At 44.5% G+C, this 17,623-nt stretch overlaps 1 protein-coding gene across 4 annotated transcripts in view; it reads left to right on the top strand.

Annotated features, from left to right (window-relative positions):
- The window catches only part of DOCK1 (dedicator of cytokinesis 1), a 519,930-nt gene that overhangs the window by 69,614 nt on the left and 432,693 nt on the right, over positions 1-17,623 (top strand). For 3 of the 4 annotated variants that reach the window (XM_074232173.1, XM_074232175.1, XM_074232176.1), the window contains exons 11-14: positions 3,048-3,120; positions 6,022-6,164; positions 11,079-11,204; positions 17,050-17,174. In XM_074232173.1, the coding sequence (XP_074088274.1) occupies positions 3,048-3,120; positions 6,022-6,164; positions 11,079-11,204; positions 17,050-17,174 (467 nt within the window). The remainder of the gene's footprint in view (positions 1-3,047; positions 3,121-6,021; positions 6,165-11,078; positions 11,205-17,049; positions 17,175-17,623) is intronic. The other variant, XM_074232174.1, reaches the window with a different exon arrangement.

The following is a 17,623-nucleotide window of genomic DNA, read 5'->3' as shown; positions in this document are numbered from 1 at the left end:
AATGGTGCTCTTCTTCCCTCCCATGCCCTCTGTACTGCAGCCAAAAGGGCAGCTCCCTGGGCATGGTGACTCCTCTCCTTTACCAGGAATTGGGGGGTCATTGGCTTGAGGGATGTTAGGAAGGCACGAGAAGCCTACTTCAGACCTCCTCTCTTCACGTGGGCCTGCCTCCTTACCTTTCCAGTCAGGGGCTCCAATGCCATAACCTCTCCCTCCCAGAATCCTGAGTTCCCTGGAGGCTCCCCTAAAAGCACCACTTCCTTTGCTAATGGTTGTTTGCCCCTCCCCAACCTTCCCCCAAGCCCTGTGCCCAAAAGCATCCCACTGCAGTGTGTGGTGGGTGGAGGGCTGTCTGGCCTCCGAGTTCCCCCCGCTGTCTGACCCTGGGCAAGTCATTCAGACCCACAGCACAGTGCTGGCTGACCTGCTTTGGTAGGGGGAGTTTTCTTGTTGGAGGGTCCCAATAGCAGGGACCCCCCTCATTTCTATCAGTTGTATCTTCCCTGTGGAATAGAGGCCCCTGAGGGCAGAGCTGTTTGATTTCTGTCTTTGTGTCCCTATCCTCTAACATAGTGCCAGAGGTGTCTGAGCACTACTGCCTGGAACCAGAGTTGGGTTTGGGTCTCTGTTAGGGAGGGCGCTCCCAAGCCTGAGGAAGTCACAATCTCAGGGCTCCTCATTGGCCTATAGTCCTGCTCTCATCCCACTTTTTGACCCAGGTTATCTCTGATGATTGAAGCAAAGGCCAAAGTGAGTCTAGAAGAGAGACCTAGACCTAGATGGGGAATCCAGGGGTGATTTAGTCCAAGCCCTCCTCATTTTGTGAAGAAGGAACTGAACTCCCCAACATAGAGTGACTTGACCAAACTGTCACAGAGCAGCAAATTTAGCCTGGAGTCCTCTGACCAGCCCTTTCCATGTGCCCCACCCCAAATGCTCCTTTGGACAAATGTAGACCCCTATGTTGGTGGACCCTCCAGGAACAGAGTGTGCCCAGAAAAGTAAGAAGATAGTGCCTCTTCTGAAAGCCAGGGAGGACGTAAGAGGCCTTGGCTCGGCCGGGGGAAGAGATCAGCAGCAAGGTCCAGCCGTTGTGCTTCCCAGCAGAAACCACAACTTCTTTGGGGTTTGAGATCTTGGGACGAGGAAGTGCCCAAAGCCTTTGGGGATCAGACATCACAGGTGGACTTAGCCCTTGGAACAGCCTGGCCCGCCCAGGTCCCCTAAGCTCAAGTTCCAGCCCCTTCTGTCTGCTTGTGAAGAGCCCTAAGGGTGGCCTCTGGAAGCTCTTATTTTATTGGGCCAGTGAGCAAACAACTATATGCAAAACATTTTTATATGGGATAATAAACTCTTATCAAGCTGCTACTATGGATCAGGAACTTTGATAGATACTGAGGAGACAAAAGGAGGCAAAAACCAATCCTCCCTTTGGGAGCCTGCATTCTGACAAGCAAAGAAACATAGATAGACAAGCTCTGTACAGAATGAAGAAGAATAATTAGCAGAGGGAAGATCCTATAATTCAGAAGATTGGGGAAGACTAAGAGGGGTTGGAGGGAGAGATAGTGAAATCATTAGGTAGAAGCCTAAAAGTTCTGCATCACTATCAGAAAGATCCGAGTTCAAATTTTACCTCCTCCACCTAGATGAAATTACAGATATGGGCACCCCCCACTTGTATGTATATCAGCATTTCTTTGTGCATATGCTTATTATAAATACTTTATATGTGTGTAGATTTGATATTTGAGAAATAGACACCTGACATTTCCACAGGTACCTATAGATCTAGGTAAATATATCAATATATATATAGATCTAGCTCTCTCTAGAGACATTTTTGCATGTACCTGTAGAAATGCCAACTATTCTTAATTTCATTTTTCAGCTTGAACCCTTTAGGGTCCTATGGTAGAATTAGCCTAGCTCCTTGAAGTGTGGAAGATTAGAAGTCCCTTCAGTCCTGCCTAGCAGGGTAGTTTGAGGCAGATTTTGTAATAAATATATTTGAAACTAGTTTGAATTGTGGTGATGCATGTTACAGGATCATGTTGCATGCTTTTTGGACCATGGGAGGGCCACCTAGTTTTCTATGTGGCAGTTTCTGCCAACGATTCCAAGTCTGGGCCCACACTTAAAGGGAGTCAAATCTGTTTGGGAAACTCTGGTGGAAAAGGTCATTGAGTATTTTGTTGTGTCAGAGTTGGAGGTAGAGCTATTGGAGAAAACGTCAAGCTTGGAGAAAAATTTTGGGTTAAAAAATTTCAGGAGAAAAATGTTAATAATTGGCAGACTGAGTCAATAACCCATTTCTATTAAATCTACTTTTGATTTATCTCAAGGTTTGGTTTCTGGCCCAATTTCAGTTCAGGGCTCCTGGGAAGGGCAAGAATAAAGAGCAATGTTTTATGTAGGGACCAGAGAATGACTTTCAGTTGACCCTCACCTGGGCCCTGGGCTGGTGGAGGACTTGGCCTTCAGGTTGCTTTGAGGAAAGCTAGAGTCATGAGGCATGAGGTTGAGTGGGTCTTGTCCCAGGTGCAGGCAGGGCTAAGGTGGCCAAAGGCATGGACTGTAGGGAGAGGTGCTGCTGCTGTTCTGGGGGACCGGAGGACTCCATAGAGACCTGCCCAGCAAGTCCTTTTGTTTTCGGGTTTATTATTTTCAGAAATCCTCAGAGGCCATTTACCCCATCCAGAGGCTTTTTGTGAGGTTCACATGAGAGAACCATAAGGTTTTCCAAAGGTCTTGGTGGAATTATAAGCCATTTAAAGCTAAAAATTTTAAGTGCACCTCTTCAAACTTCAAACTGTGCTGAGGCTTTGGAACACCCTCATGATGCCAATTATTTGGCAAACATTAAAATTGTTGTTATTATTATTATTATTATCATCTTTAAAATATCTTGGTTTGTCATTGAAAGCACCTAAACTTGAGTGTAATAAGTCAGAGGTAATGTTCCTCTTAGATTTGGGGAAGGATATTTGGGTGAATCAGAACCAGAAAAATAATATTTAAATGGCTCTTCCCCTTCTTTTGTGCAGTGATGGATGTGACAGATATAATCAATGGAAAAGTAGATGATGAAGATAAGCAGCACTTCATTCCATTTCAGCCGTAAGTATGGCAGCAGCGACTTGGGGAGGGCTCTTTGTTAGGTTGGCCTTCAAGCTAGCTCCAGAAGGCAGTCTTAAGCTAGTTATCTAATAGGGAAATAGACCAATTTATCCATTTCGCATGCCTTATATGTTTTCCATCAAAAATTAACATGTATTTTTATATAGAGGATATAAATGGCTAAGCTTTTGTTTCGTTTCCTCAGGGCTTGGTCCAGAGTACAGGTCGATCTAATAAATTCCTTTTCATTTGTTCATTCATGTATTCATTTGTTCCTTCCTTCCTTCATTCATTTGTAGGTGCTATAGACTGTTGTCCCCTCATATCTATGCTCTTTTCCTAACTTGATGGAGACAGTGTCATCTTGGTGATGTGGAAAGACTTGAGTGATGGTTCCTTTCATCCTAGGCATAGTTGTGTCTCATTGAATATGAGCATGTTCAGAAAAGAATATTATGTAAATGTAGTTTAGTTCTCTCCTTGTAAAGTAAAACACCTGGCCATTAAGCATCAAGGACCTCCTTCCTTGTTGCTTTATTTTGTTAAGTGGCAGAGCTTTCTTGGGGTGCTCCCTCAGGTTACACCCTCAGGACTCACTTCTCTAATTTATTCAGTGGTGTTTACCTGAACGTGACACTAGGCTGTTGTGCCTAGTTCTGGCCAGAAATTTCTTGGGAGAGACAAGGGGCAGTGTAGACCTTGTCAATAGTAATGGGAGCTGAAGAATATTTGGTAATAACTTCTGTGGGAAGAGTTAAAAAAAACAAGTGAGGCTGTTTCCTTGGAGGATTGGAATGGGAGGGCCCCCCAGCAGTGCTGTGAGCATTCAGAGGTCTGTGCTTCCCATACCTTGTTTTTCCACAGAGGACAGGAAGAGAAAAATGGGGATGGTGGCTGGCTATTGGCTTAGTGAAATACATTCTTGTTGGACCCTGACCTTGACCTCTTCTCATGGAGATCAGGGCTCATTGGGCTTGCCAGGAAAAGCCCTGGTCCTACTTATTTGAGTAATTTGAGGCTTCTTCCCCATGGTCATTTTATCTCCTGGGAACTCTTATGAAGCATCGGAAAGCCCATTTGGCAGGAGGCATTCCTGGAGTCTGGTCTCCAGGCCAGTGCTCAAAGAACTGGGAGTCCTGAGCACATTGTTATTTCTCTTGGTCTCATGTACTGTTTCTGTAAAAGGGGGACAAGAATACCTTGTCTGTTTGGCAGGTAGGAAGGTAGGGTCCAAACTCCCCAGGACTTAGGAGTCCCTGCTTTTTAGAAGAATCAAGGAAAATGGAGCCATTGGTTATATTATTCATAATTCACCTACATCATTAGCCCATCTGTTTGGGAAGGAAAGCCATTTTGTTGGACGTGTCACAGGGATGTGCTTTAGGGAAGAGACCTAGTGAAATGTGACAAAAGGGAACCCAATGGAGATGATACGTTGGCATTATCCCACTCAATTCCCATCCAGTGGGATGAGAAATAATAACATTTTTCTAAAATTAAAACATGCAAATATTTTTGTTTTCTTTAATGTTATGTATTACAATTTTCTACTTAGTTCCTTGATGATTTGACAGAAATTTAATATTAAACCAAAATAACACATCATCAGATAGGATCAGTTGAAGCAATTCATACTGAAAAAGGGAAGTGTTATTGTTGAGAACCTAGTGATTAATTTTAGAATAACTCAGTTTCAAGGAAGATATGGCCCAGTTTACCGCAATCTCTTTAGAAAAGTGTCCCATTTTTACCATGTTGGGTGTTAGATCTCTAGGGTAATTTGTGACCCCTTCTTCTAGTGCCTGGTAAATAACACAACACTGAAAATAAAACCTTAACATGATTTTAATAGTAAAACAAGTTGTACAACCAAGTCTTTGTGGAAGGCTTGGATACCATGCTAATGAAACCATTTTTTAATCCATTAAACTGATTGATTGCCCTAAGGAAGAGATTCTGGGAAGGCAGCACTGTGTGTTTTTTCCTCTTTGCTTATAGTAAACTGAAACACTCTTCACATGGGTGACAGTGGTGGCCCAAGTGGCACAATGCCACCTTCCCACCTCCTTGACAGGCATCACAGTCATTCCCTTCATGATATGTGGTAGTTCTTTCTCCCCACCTTGCTCTATCCACATGTTGCTCCTTTGCCTTGATTTACTGGTTCCTAGCATCTATCCAGTTCACTGCCTTGGCAGGGCTGACATGGGAGACCAAATGGACATCTGGCCACTTCCCTTTTTGTTTAGAATTGGGCCATTTGGCTGTTTTTCCCAGAGTTCTTGGATTAGTTTTGCCTCTACAGAGTCAGGTGGCTTGTAGTCTTGAAGGAGGAGAAGCATTTCTATGTTGAAGGGTTTTTTTTTTTTGTCTCCACTGTGTTCTTTCCTTCAAACCATGTGTTCCTTACTCCTTAAAAGTGTGTCTAGAGATGATTCAAGTTGCAAAAATCACCCTTGAGTTTCTGTGAAATCACATTTTCTCCTGCCAAGCAGCTTGTGGATGATAAGCCGGCACAGTGTGCTGGTGGGCCGCTGCTGTCATCTGCCGGTAGCCATGGTCCGCCACACTGTGCGTGTGCATTAGTGTGTGTGTGTGTGTGTGTGTGTGTGTGTGTGTGTGTGTGTGCGCGCGCGCATGTGAGCGGGCATGCGTGTTCTCAGGTACACTGCCGCTAGGTCGGCTTTGGCCTTCTTGGGCCATGGAGCATTGTCCTGATCAATGATCTTCCTGTGTCTTTCTTGTTGCTTCTCTGCTGCCCTTTTGTCCTGCGTTGACTAATAACCGGCTCTCTGTCACAACTCAATGATGACCATCTCTCGTGTCCCCTTGTTACGGTGACTTGTGGTTCTCTGTGCCCCTTTGTCTCCCGTGGTGTTGGTCGTCCTGCGCACCCTCCAGGCTAGCTTTGGACGACGTCATTCGACACAAGCAGCTGAACCTATCATCCCGTTTTTCACCCAGGGTGGCGGGGGAGAATGATTTCCTGCAGACTGTTATAAACAAAGTGATCGCAGCAAAAGAAGTCAACCACAAGGGACAAGGTGGGTGAATGACGGTGTGACCATCAAACACAATTATTTATCAATTATGTTTTTAAAACTAAATGGAAAATGGAATGGCTTTTATTAGATGTTGACTTTTTCTGGTTGATGTTCCTGAGAAGGGATATGGGTGCTACCTGGGGGGCCCAGAATGGTTCAGGGCTCCTCACTGTTGATTGTGGTGTAAGCCCAGATTCTGAGGGTTTGGGAAAACTGAAGGACCTTTGGCCTGGCAGGTAGAGACAGGCCAGAACTTGGGCTGGCCTCTTGAGTCCCAGGACAGGGGGCTGGCTTTAACCTAATGGCTGCTGGATCTAGACAGGTAGCAGGAGCTAGAAGCCAGAGAGGGAAGTGGACTCTTATACGAACCTCTAAGATGTGTTTGTCATCCCATTTGTGAACATGGTGCTCTCACTCTCATTTTGAAAAGTTTGAGGTGGGGGGAATCCTCAAGGACTTAGCCAAGGGAGCCAACAGGTCATAAGGGGAGCCTGCCTGTGAATGGGGGTCTCAGGCCCCAATCCATCCTTCCTTTCCCTCCTCCTTGCTGGCTTGACCTGGCTGTCTCTTTCTGCCTAAGTCTCCTCTTTTCAGGGTAGCCAGAATGACTTCAGATAGGAAGAGGGCTCCTCGTGATCTCCTGATAGTGACCTTGCTGCTGGTGGAGAAGCCCCATCTTCACAAGGCCTCTTCTTGCCAGGGAGTGTGCCCATGGGTCCTCATGACCATTTCCCTGGATCATTATGTTCTGCTTCCCTTCTCATTCCCCTGGAATGTGGCACCTGGCACACAGACCATTGTTTCTTTGAGTGATGTCTTAGGAGCCACTTCCCTTCCTTCCCTGCACCATCATCACTTTTTATCTTCCTGTGACAAGTTTCCCAGTTGACCTTCTGCATGGAGACAGAATGAATCCATCTCTGAGCTGGTGACAGTGGGCTCTGGGTGTTGAGAAGGAGGGATGCCGGAGCTTTCTTTCCCAGGGATGCCCCTTCCTCCCCCAGCCTCCCCCAGCCTCCCCCATGGCAAGGGTCACCTTCAGAATTTGGGCTGAGTCCATGGGGGTGCTTAAAGTAGGGGGCTGAGGCCAGCCCCCAACTCTGGTGTTGGACCAGATTACTTCATTTCAGATGGACGGGGGTGACAGGACAGTAGCAACATTGCCCTTTGGGACTATGTAGTTTTCTCCTAACAGTTAACCCAGTACATACAAGGTCCCCACCTTCTGTTTTGTACAAAAACAAATGGAGCTTCCTAGATTTGTCAAGGTCCTGCAACTAAAACATTTCAGGAGCAGGATTCAGACCTGGCTCTTGTGATTCATGGATTTGGGGGTCAATCTTCTCACTGAGAAGCTCTCACCAAAGGCCACCTGGTGCTTTGTGGGGTGTAGGAGCCTGGTCCGGGAAGGCTTCCACTAGATGTCCAATACTGGATGGGCAGGATTAGCCTGGCAAAGCCAGGAGATCCTACTTGATGGCCTGGGCCAGTAGGATGTGGTGTGGACTGTAGCCACCCTTTGTCTGTTTAGTCTGGGGCCAGCTCTGTTGGGGATCTCCTGGGGAGATCCAGGCTGATCCTGGTTCTGGCTGCCAGAACTATTTCCTGAAGAAGGTCCAGATGGGCTGCTGTTGCCTTTGGCGGGATGAGTTCTTGAGTCCCAGATCCCTCCCACTTCCAAGGGTGCTCTGTAGTGGGGGGCCGAGCGGCTGGTCCCTTCAGATGGCGCTCTCCTTGGAAGGTGCTGTCACCTTAGGCAGAAACCAGTCATGTTAACCTCGAGTGGAAGTGCAAGTTGAGCAGGGCCTGTCCTTGGGGGCAAGCTGCTCTTGCAGCGAGTTTGACTGAGAGCTTGAGAAGGCTGCCTCGATCTGGTGCCCGGGGCCAGAGCTCTCCACATGGTTCTCTGGGTGTGCCCATGTGAGATGTATACCCAGGCTCATGGATGGGTGCCCATTATGGGGTTGTAGTTCTGAGAGATCATGAATAGCCCATTGCACCAAGGGTGCTCTCTCAGTTTTACCTAGTTACACAGACATTATTCTATAGCTTGGAGTTCTCAGTTTTTAAAATATTTTAAATTGGGTCACGACCTTATTGCTCTCATCTCTAGTCTCAATTATTTTGGAACCTCTAATGTATATGAACAGTGAACTTATAAACACCCCACAAGAGTCTACTGTGGTATTTGTTGAATTATCAATATTTTTTTGCTTGTGGATTTGTAAAACACTGTTCTAGATTGATAATTTTTAAAAATATTTTTGTTATGGAAATGGCCTCTACTGCTGTAGATGGGCACCTTGTGACTTAGAGTTATAGAGATGCTGAGGGGTTCAATGTCCCCCCAAGCTTCCCCCAACTTGTCCTCTGGCTCTCCTGGGCCATCCAGGCAAGATATTCAGAATGGCTCTTGTGGAGGGGTCTTCCCAAGGACATCCTTCTCTCCCACATGGCCTTTGCTGCTTCCTGTGATGGTAGATTCAAAACAAGCCCCCAAAACATATGGTGAAAAGTGTTCGTCTCCTCCTTCTTTCAAGGCATTCCTTTTAAATGAAGTCTAATTGAGCAGCAAACATCAAGGCTCCCTAGACTTGCACTATTTTAGTCAGAGGGGACTGAGTCTCCCAGATGTTCAATTTCAAATTAAGATACTGTATTTCCTTATGCTATTCTCCTCCTCCCCCCTCCTCATTTTTCCTTAAAGAAAAACATCTTTTTGACATATGGGAGAGGAATAAAGGCATCCTGTCTGTCATCCTTGGTTTTTTACCTCATCCCCCCGAAAGCAGCTAAAGCAGCCCCCGCCAATTCTGTCTTTACACCTCACCCCTCCAGAGAAGAATCAGCCTTCAAAATGACAAGGGATGCTGGTGATTGGCATCAGAACTGCACTTTTGGGTGTTATTTGTTTAAAATGATGGGCAATTTCATCCTGCTTCTCCCACACAACTGATTACCGATTTAGAGGATTGGCTTTAAAATGAAATCCTGGGCCTGGAGTTAAGATGATCTTGCTTCAAGACTGGACTTTGGTACTTACTGATCGAATGGTTTTGTCCAACAATCAGTCTCGGTCGGTCCCTTTGTCTGCGAAATGACAGAATTGGCCAGATTGCCTCTGAGCCCCCCTAATTCCAGTGAGGCCACCCTGATGTCACTTCTGTCACAAATGGAAAATCATTTCAACCCATTGTTTTCCTTGTCGTAATATTGAATTGTACTCACTTTCCAGATCTGGTGTGATGCTCTTGGCAAAGTTTTAAAATGTTATATAAATGTCATTATCATTATTATTTTTATTATTCTTATTCTTATGAGCATTGTAGAAGTAGTAGCAGTTAGTAGTAGTAGTAGTAGTAGTAGTAGTAGTAGCATTAGAAGTAGTAGTCACAGCAGCAGCAGCAGTAATACCAGTAGGAGTAGTAGCAGCAGTAGTAGTAGGAGGAGGAGGTGTAGTAGTAGTAGTAGTAGTAGAAGCAGTAGCTGTAGTAAGTAGCATAGCAAAAGTAGTAGTAGTAGTAGTAGTAGTAATAGTAGTAGTAGTAGTGGTGGTGGTGGTGGTAGTGGTGGTGATAATAGGAAGAAGAGTAAGAAGACCAGTTTGTGTTCATCCTTCCATCCAGGGGACTTTTGCTCAGATCCATGGATGTTGTTTCTTGCAAGGCACCTTCATCAGTGAGTGCAAGGGTCTTACTTTCTGCCCTTTGGCCATTGGATCCCTTCTCATTCTTCTCCCTAGGAAAATCTGAAGTTGTTTATGGGGGGGCGGTCTATCCTGGTTCTTTGCCTCCATTCCATATCTGTGGACAGTGTTCCAACCTCTGAGGACTAAGTTCCCTGTGGTATTCAGGATACTCTCAGGGGGGCCACAGACCCCACTGAGACACAGATTTTAAAAATCTTCCTCCTGAAAAGAGCATGAAGGCCCCCAGCCTCATTGCTTGGTGCATTCATCTATGTATGCAGACTGTGCGGGGAGCTAGTCTTTATTTCTCCTGAGGAGGAAAATGGAAAATGATGTTAGCTAGGGTGTCCACCATGGCAGGGTGTTTGTTTAAACATGGGCCTGTAGACTCACCTTCTAAGTGGTTGGGGCCAGAGTGCCAGCTGGGGGACCTCTAGCAAGTCCCCGAGGCCTCAGTTTCCTTATTTCTAAGTTGGGGAGGGGTTTGACCCCATCATCATTGAGGTTTCTTCCAGCTCTCAGTGGCAGCAGACTTGAAATCAACCCTGGATACTAATTGGAGGAGGGTCTCTGGGCAAGTCACTTCACTCTGTTTGCCTCAGTTTCCTCAGCTATCTGACAGGATCCAATGAGATATTTGTCAAGACCTGCCAAGGGTATGGCCTTATGATGAACAAGGCCTTGGCTCTTGGGCCACAGGGTCATCTGCCTGGGGAGGCCACCAGCACCATGAGGTCAGAGCTTGTCCCCCTCACAGTCATCTAGAGTTTGCTCCCATGAGGCACACAAGTTGTCCTTGTCAACTCGTGAAAGAAGGGCTGTGTGGAAGCCTCTCTCTAAGGGCTCTGGAGTCTGCTGATTGTTTGTAGAGATGTCAAGCCTCGGGTGTGAGATCCTGCTCTGCCTTGGTCCTTCTTGGTCTGCAGCCCACTCCCTGAACAGCCCTTCTCACTTCCTTGAAATGCCATAGGTTTTGACTTCATTTGTCCTTCGGATCAGGTGCTCCAATGAGCTGGCAGCCTTTATCTCCCCTTCCTCCCATCCCCGCTCCATTAGACCCCTTCCATCCCCCCTTCCACTCCTGGTGACAGTTGTGTTGTAGAGGATTTTTGTTTGAATGATGATGGTAGTGATGATTCTGAATTCAGAAGACCTGAGTTCAGATTCTTATTTAAAAAACAAAAACAAATGTCTGTTTTGTTACAACCTAGATTTTTCTACCTTAGGATTGTGGGTAACGTTGAAGCTTCTCCCAGGAGATATTCGCCAGATTCGCAAAGAATTTCCTCACTTAGTGGACAGAACCACTGCAGTTGCTCGGAAAATGGGCTTTCCTGAGATCATCATGCCTGGTAAGTCAGAAGGAGGGTGGGTTGCTTGCGGTTCGGCAAGCTGATTAACTTGGCAAAATGTCAGCTCCTAGGCTGGCAGCAGGTCTGGAGTGCTGTGTATTGAGTAGGTACATCAAGTGTCAAGACCAGTGGGGGGCCAGCGTGGCCAGTGATGGGAGGGGAACATGTGGGCCCCAGGCCTCGAAGTCTTCCCTCTTCACCTCCACCTCTCAGAAGGCTTCCTTTGGTTGGCATGTCATTTTTGTCTATTATTTGGTAGTTTCTCATATGTATTGTTGTTCAGTACTGTCTGACTCTTCTTGATCCCATGGACCACAACCCGTCAGACCTTTCTGTCTGCCACCATCTCCCAAGTCTGTCCGTGTTCATGTTTGTGGCTTCCATGACAATGTCCAGCCTTCTCATCCTGTCATCCCCTTCTCCTTTTGCCTTCAGTCTTTCCCAGGATCTTTTCCAATGAGTTCAATCTAATTGTTATTTGACCAAAGTATTTCTGCTTCGGCTTCAGCTTCAAAATTTGTCCTTCCAATGAATAGTCTGAATTCATTTATTTCAATATTGATGATTTGATCCTTTCTCAGAAGTCTTCTCCATATACTTCTCCCCCTCAATATCCAAATTCCATCCTTCCTTTGGTTAGGTCCTTGTTTTAAGTGGCAAAGACCAAACCCCAGGATTACCTTTCCCCCCAGATCCTCCTCTCAGAGGTCAGTAATTCCACTTGTCATGCCTGCAGTCCCTGGGATAGTGCTTTGGGTTTCCAGCAAACATAACAAGAGAGGAACTGCTGTCCATTCCTTTCTTATTCAGGAAAGATAGAATTTTTCAGAAGGGGGGGGGGATGTGGGTGATAGAGGAGAGGGTGGACCGTGGGGGAGAGTGGTCAGATATAACATATTTTCTTTTTTAATTTTTGCAAGGTGCTGAGATTGGGTGGCCTGTCTGGGACCACAGGGCCAGGTAGTTGCTGGGTCTCTGGGGTGGGATGTAGACTTGGGGTTTCTTGGCTCCAGGGCTGGTGCTCTGTCTGCTGCACCACTTGGCTACCCTCTAGTGCATTTTAGAACAAAATATAATATATGGTAGTGGGGCGAAATGGATGGAGGGAATTACAATCAGCAACAGCAACTGTGGAAAAATATGGAAGTAACTTCTGTGATGGACTTATGATAAAGAATGTGATCCACCTGAGACAGAGCTGATGGTTTCAGAACATGGACTGAAACACATTTTTTTCTCTTACTTTATTTCTCATGAGGTTCCATATTTTTGTGGGGGAGGGGTTATTATGTTTACTCTTAAAAATAATACTTTAGTAATGTATAAATAAAATTGTATTAGCCAAAAAAAAAAAAAAAGAAAAGAAAAGAAACCAGGAGGGATGGGAATTCAGGGAAGCCTGGAAGGATTTGCATGAACTGATGCTGAGCCAGATTAGCAGAACCAGAAAAACATTGTACACCCTAACAGCAACAGAGGGGTGATCATCATCCTTGATGGATTTGCTTATTCCATCAGTGCAACAATTAGAGACAAGTTTGGGCTGTCTGCGATGGAGAATACTATCTGTATCCAGAGAAAAAATTGTAGAGTTTGAACAAAGACCATGGACTATTACCTTTAATTTAGGAAAAAAATCCCATTATCTTACTATGTAATTTTGCTATGTCTTATACTTTATGTTTCTTCCTTAAAGATATGATTTCTCTCTCATCACATTCAACTAAGACCAATGTATACCATAAAAGTGCAATGTAAAGACTAACAGACTGCCTTCTGTGGGGGGTGGGGGGAAGGAAGCAAGAATAGGGGTAAATTTGTAAAACTCAAAATACATAAAATCTTTTTTTAAAAAATGAGAAAAACACCTACCAAAACAGAACCTTCTTAACTGCCAGAATTTGAGAAGCAGAATTATTAAGAATCAAAATAGCAAATTGAAAAATAGTTTGGCAGAAATTAGGCGTAGACCAATATCTCAAACCCTATTCTAAGATAAAGTCAGTATAGGTACAAGATTTAGATATAGAAAGTGATACCACAAGCCAATTAGGAGAAGGAATAGTTTACCTGTCAGATCTATGGAAAGGGAGCCAAAGAAGAGATAAAAAAAAAATAACAAAATGCAAAATGGTTAATTATGATTGCATTAAATTGAAAAGTTTTTGCATAGATAAAACCAATGCAACCAAGATATAAAGGAAGGCACTAAATTGAGAAATAATTTTTTCAACTAGAGTTTCTTCCAAAGTATTCATTTCTAAAATATATAGAGAAGTGAGTCAGATTTATAAGAATTTGTCATTTCCCAGTTGATAAATAGTCCAAGAATATGAAAAGGCAATTCTCATATCTGGGAGAATGCTCTAAATCATCATTGATTACAGAAATACAAATTAAAACAACTCTGAGGTACCACCTCACACTTCTCAGATTGACCAGTATTACCAGAAAGGATAATGATCAATGTTGGAGGGGATGTGGAAAATCTGGGACACTGATGCATTGTTGGTGGAGCTGTGAACTGATCCAATCTTTCTGGAGAGCAATTTGGAACTAAGCCCCAAAGGCAGTAAAACTGCGCTTACCTTTGATCCAATCATACTACTACTGGGTCTGTATCCTAAAGAGATCGTGAAAGAGGGTAAAAACCCCACATGTAAAGAATATTCATAGCAGCTCTGTAGTGGCACAGAATTGGGAATTGAGGCTGTGTCCATCAATTGGGGAATGGCTGAACAAATTGTGGTATATGAATCATGGAGGATGGGAGTTCAGAGAAGCTTGGGAAGACTTTCATGAACTGATGCTGAGCAAGATGAGCAGAAGTAGAACATTAAACACTAACAACATGGGGTGATGGTCAACTATGATGGACGTATTCATTTCAACAGTACAATAATCAGAGATAATTCTAAGACTTGTGATGTAGTTTAAATGCTGACCAAAGTTTACTATCTTCAGTTTTTAAAAGTTGTCTTAGGTATTATGTTTTATTTTCTCTAATTTTTTTCCCTTTTGGATTTGATTCTTCTTTCACAGCATGATAAATATGGATCTATGCTGAGCATGGCTATACATGTATAACCTATATTAGATTGCTTTCTGTCAGGGGGAAGGGAGAGGGGAGGGAGAAAAATGTTAAACTCAAAATCAAAATGGAAAATGATTGTTGAAAACTACCTTCGCATGGAGCTGGAAAAAATAAGTAAATGAATAATTTACTTTAATATTAAGGGTATTAAAAATAGTAAAAAAAAATAGAAGATGACTTAAATAGAAAAGTTAGCCCTGAGCTATGCTCTCCCTATGGCCTTACCTCTCTCTGTGTGAGGGCAATATTCCCAAACCCTGACAGATAGTTCTGGGATTACCTCAGTCTGAAGAGGAGAGGCCTGGGCTTTGGTGATGGACTTGGAGATCTCAGAGTCTACTTGTCATGAGACACTCCTCTTGAAATCACTTGGCTCCCTCACTGTTTTCCTGGTTATAGATTGAAAATGCTTTTTCAGTTTCTTTGAACCAGTATTTATTCACTCCTTTTGTTTTCTGGGAGTTCTGTCAGGTACAAGGGATGATACAGAGTTAAGGTGTGATCCGGTTCCTGCCCTTTTGGAGCTTATAGTTTCAAAGGACATTAGATACAAAAGACTAATCCCATAGAAAAGAGTACTAGAGTGTAGACTGAGGCCCAGGCAGAGCATGGGTGATGCAGGACAGACTCTCAGAAGTAGGGGGCTCTTGAGTTAGGCATGAAAAGATCAGGTGGGACATGAATAAAATGAGTGAAGGTTGGAAATGGCGAATGATGACAAGTCCTTGACGAGGGCCTTTGCAAGAGAAGAATGGAAAGGTTGAGCGGTATCTATTTGTAGAAACCTTGAATGTCTTAAGTGTTAATGCTCATTGTTGCAGGTTTTGAGAAGAGGAATGTCTTGAGTGGCCCATGGAGCCCTAGGAAAGTGTGTAGAGGGTAGGACCAGGGGCTGACCCCTGGCTCAGGCTGCCATGGATAAGGCACTTTTTGAAGCCTCCCAGCTTCTGGTTTCCATCCTTTGGTCAGTATCCAACTAACAAAGGAAGGCATGCCCTTGAACAGGATGCCCCCAGAAAGGATTATTGTACATGCTGTTGGGTTACAGAGCAATAGAAGCTTCCATTAGGATCAGGTTGGGAGAGATGCAATCTTGGCAACTTATTGGTTATACAGGGTGAGAGACAGGACAAGGTCAAACATGGAAGATGGTGCAGATTGGATGGTGGTGCCATTGGCAGAATTGGTGGAGGGACATGGTGAGCTTCTAAGATCACTGATGGCAAGCTGCAAAGGAGGGATTGGAGCTCCAGGTCCCAGATTCCAAAGCTGGCAGCTCCACTCTGTGCAGCTACCTCAAATTTGAGCACCATTGAGTACAAACCACTGTTGGAACATCCAAGTGGAGACAGAGAATGAGCAGGTATTAGGAAATGCAGCTTGGGAACTTGGGCATGAGGTTGAGACTGAGGATGAGGATGGTTGAAGGTGGGAGTCAGTGAGATTGCAAAGGGAGAGAGCAGAGAGAACCTGACTCAATGTTGGTTTAAGACAGATGGAAGATTGTAGAGTTCTAACCTCTTCAGTTCTTCAAGAGGGAGTTTGTCCATGGGGGCGAGTCAGTCTTTGGGCAGTGGTGGATCAGGTGTTGACCTGGAGAAAGGAAGACCTGACTTGAATCTCAGTGATTCAGATATGTGGCCTTGACAAGTCCCGTGACCTCTCTCACCTCAGTTTCCTCATTTGTAAAATGAAGGAGTTAGAACTGATGTCTCATTGCCTTTCTAATGCAAATCTATGGTCCTTTCTCAGTTTCTCTTGTAGGCTAAATATCTTGTTTTAGTGGTTCTTCATGTCTTTTACCTTGATTGCCCATTGGCCATGTTGTTAGAAGAAAAGAGCATTTTCCTTCTTTTTCTTTTTCTCTGCCCTCTGGTCCCAGGAGTCAGCTCTAGCTTGGACCACTTGGCATTCTCTCATTTCCCTGGGAGTTGAGGTGATGTGTCTGTGGACCCTGAGTTTCCTTTAGGCTTCCTGCAGATGAGCTTTGCTGATTAAGTTCAGTCCTTGTGTGGGCCTGGCAGCAGACTCCAGCTAGGTCAAGGCTGAAGATGCTGATGGGTACCATGAGGGTGGCAGAAGGGAGCTCAGAATTCTCTCTGATATTCCTGACTTGGAGCACAGAAACAGCCACAGGCAGAGCTGGTTAATAGTTGCTTGTTGATTGACACCCAAGCTCGTTTGGGCAACTTAGAGCCAAGGTCTCATCCCTTTGTTGGGTGAAGATATGAACAAATATTAGATGATGAATATGGAGGAGTTAAAGAAAATTGATACTAATTTTGCTGGGTGTGAGCATGGGGGAGCAGCCCAGGATTTGGAGTTTGTGAACTCTGTTTACATTTCAGCTCTCACCCTACTCCCTGCCTGGGTGAACCTTTTCTGTGCCTCAATTTCCTCTCTGTAAAGTATCACTGGTGAGCTAGACAACCTCTGGTCCTCCTGCTTCTGAACTTGGGATTCTCTGATGGTGTCAATGTCTTACACAAAGGACAGAAGGGATAATTAGGATTTTACCAAGCTTCGTCTTTATCTTTGACAAGACAACCTGAAGATGAAGCATTTGGTGAATAAAGATGACCATTAGCCTGTCTTTTAAAAACATCATCATTTGGGAAAACGCTTAATAATTGCCTAATATAGTATTTATAATATTCTGATAGGGTAGACAGCAGTTTAGCAAATTTTGCATAATTCACTGTCATGCCATGCATAATGGATTGATTTTACAGGTATCATTTTTCTCCTTAGGTGATGTTCGGAATGATATTTATGTAACTTTCGTTCAAGGAGATTTTGACAAAGGCAGCAAGACTACGGCCAAGAATGTAGAAGTCACGGTGTCTGTCTATGATGAAGATGGAAAGCGCCTGGAGGTATTGTTTCTGGGACCCGGGGCAGTTGGCCTTCCACAGGCCTTTCTCTTGATTTCAGAATGTGAAATGCCCCTCTGAGGGAGCACAGCCAGAGATCCTTTCTCTTCTGGAGAATTTCCTTGTGTCCTTTGCCTTTATTAGTCCTCCAGTGTGATAATGTATTTTAAGGGCTTTGCAAACCTTAAGGAACTTTGGAATTGCTAATTGTTATTACCTTCCTCCACTTCCTCCCCCTTGCTTGCTCAGGGACTTCTAATCTGGAGTGGGAAGTCCAAGCTCCTTGGAAACCAATTTGAATTTGCTTTTGAGATCTTGGGTCTACTTCCCTGTGAAGGTTGAGTCAGCATCCAGAATTCACATCTTCTACTCTGACTTGGCTCTTCTGAAGTTGAGAAGATGCTTTTCTTCCTTTGACTCCTCAGTAATCCATCAGAGAATCCCAACACTTT

Source organism: Macrotis lagotis, chromosome 4 (genome assembly GCF_037893015.1).
Source record: "Macrotis lagotis isolate mMagLag1 chromosome 4, bilby.v1.9.chrom.fasta, whole genome shotgun sequence".
Classification (NCBI taxonomy): domain Eukaryota; kingdom Metazoa; phylum Chordata; class Mammalia; order Peramelemorphia; family Peramelidae; genus Macrotis; species Macrotis lagotis.
This window is presented reverse-complemented; position numbering and strand designations above follow the sequence as displayed.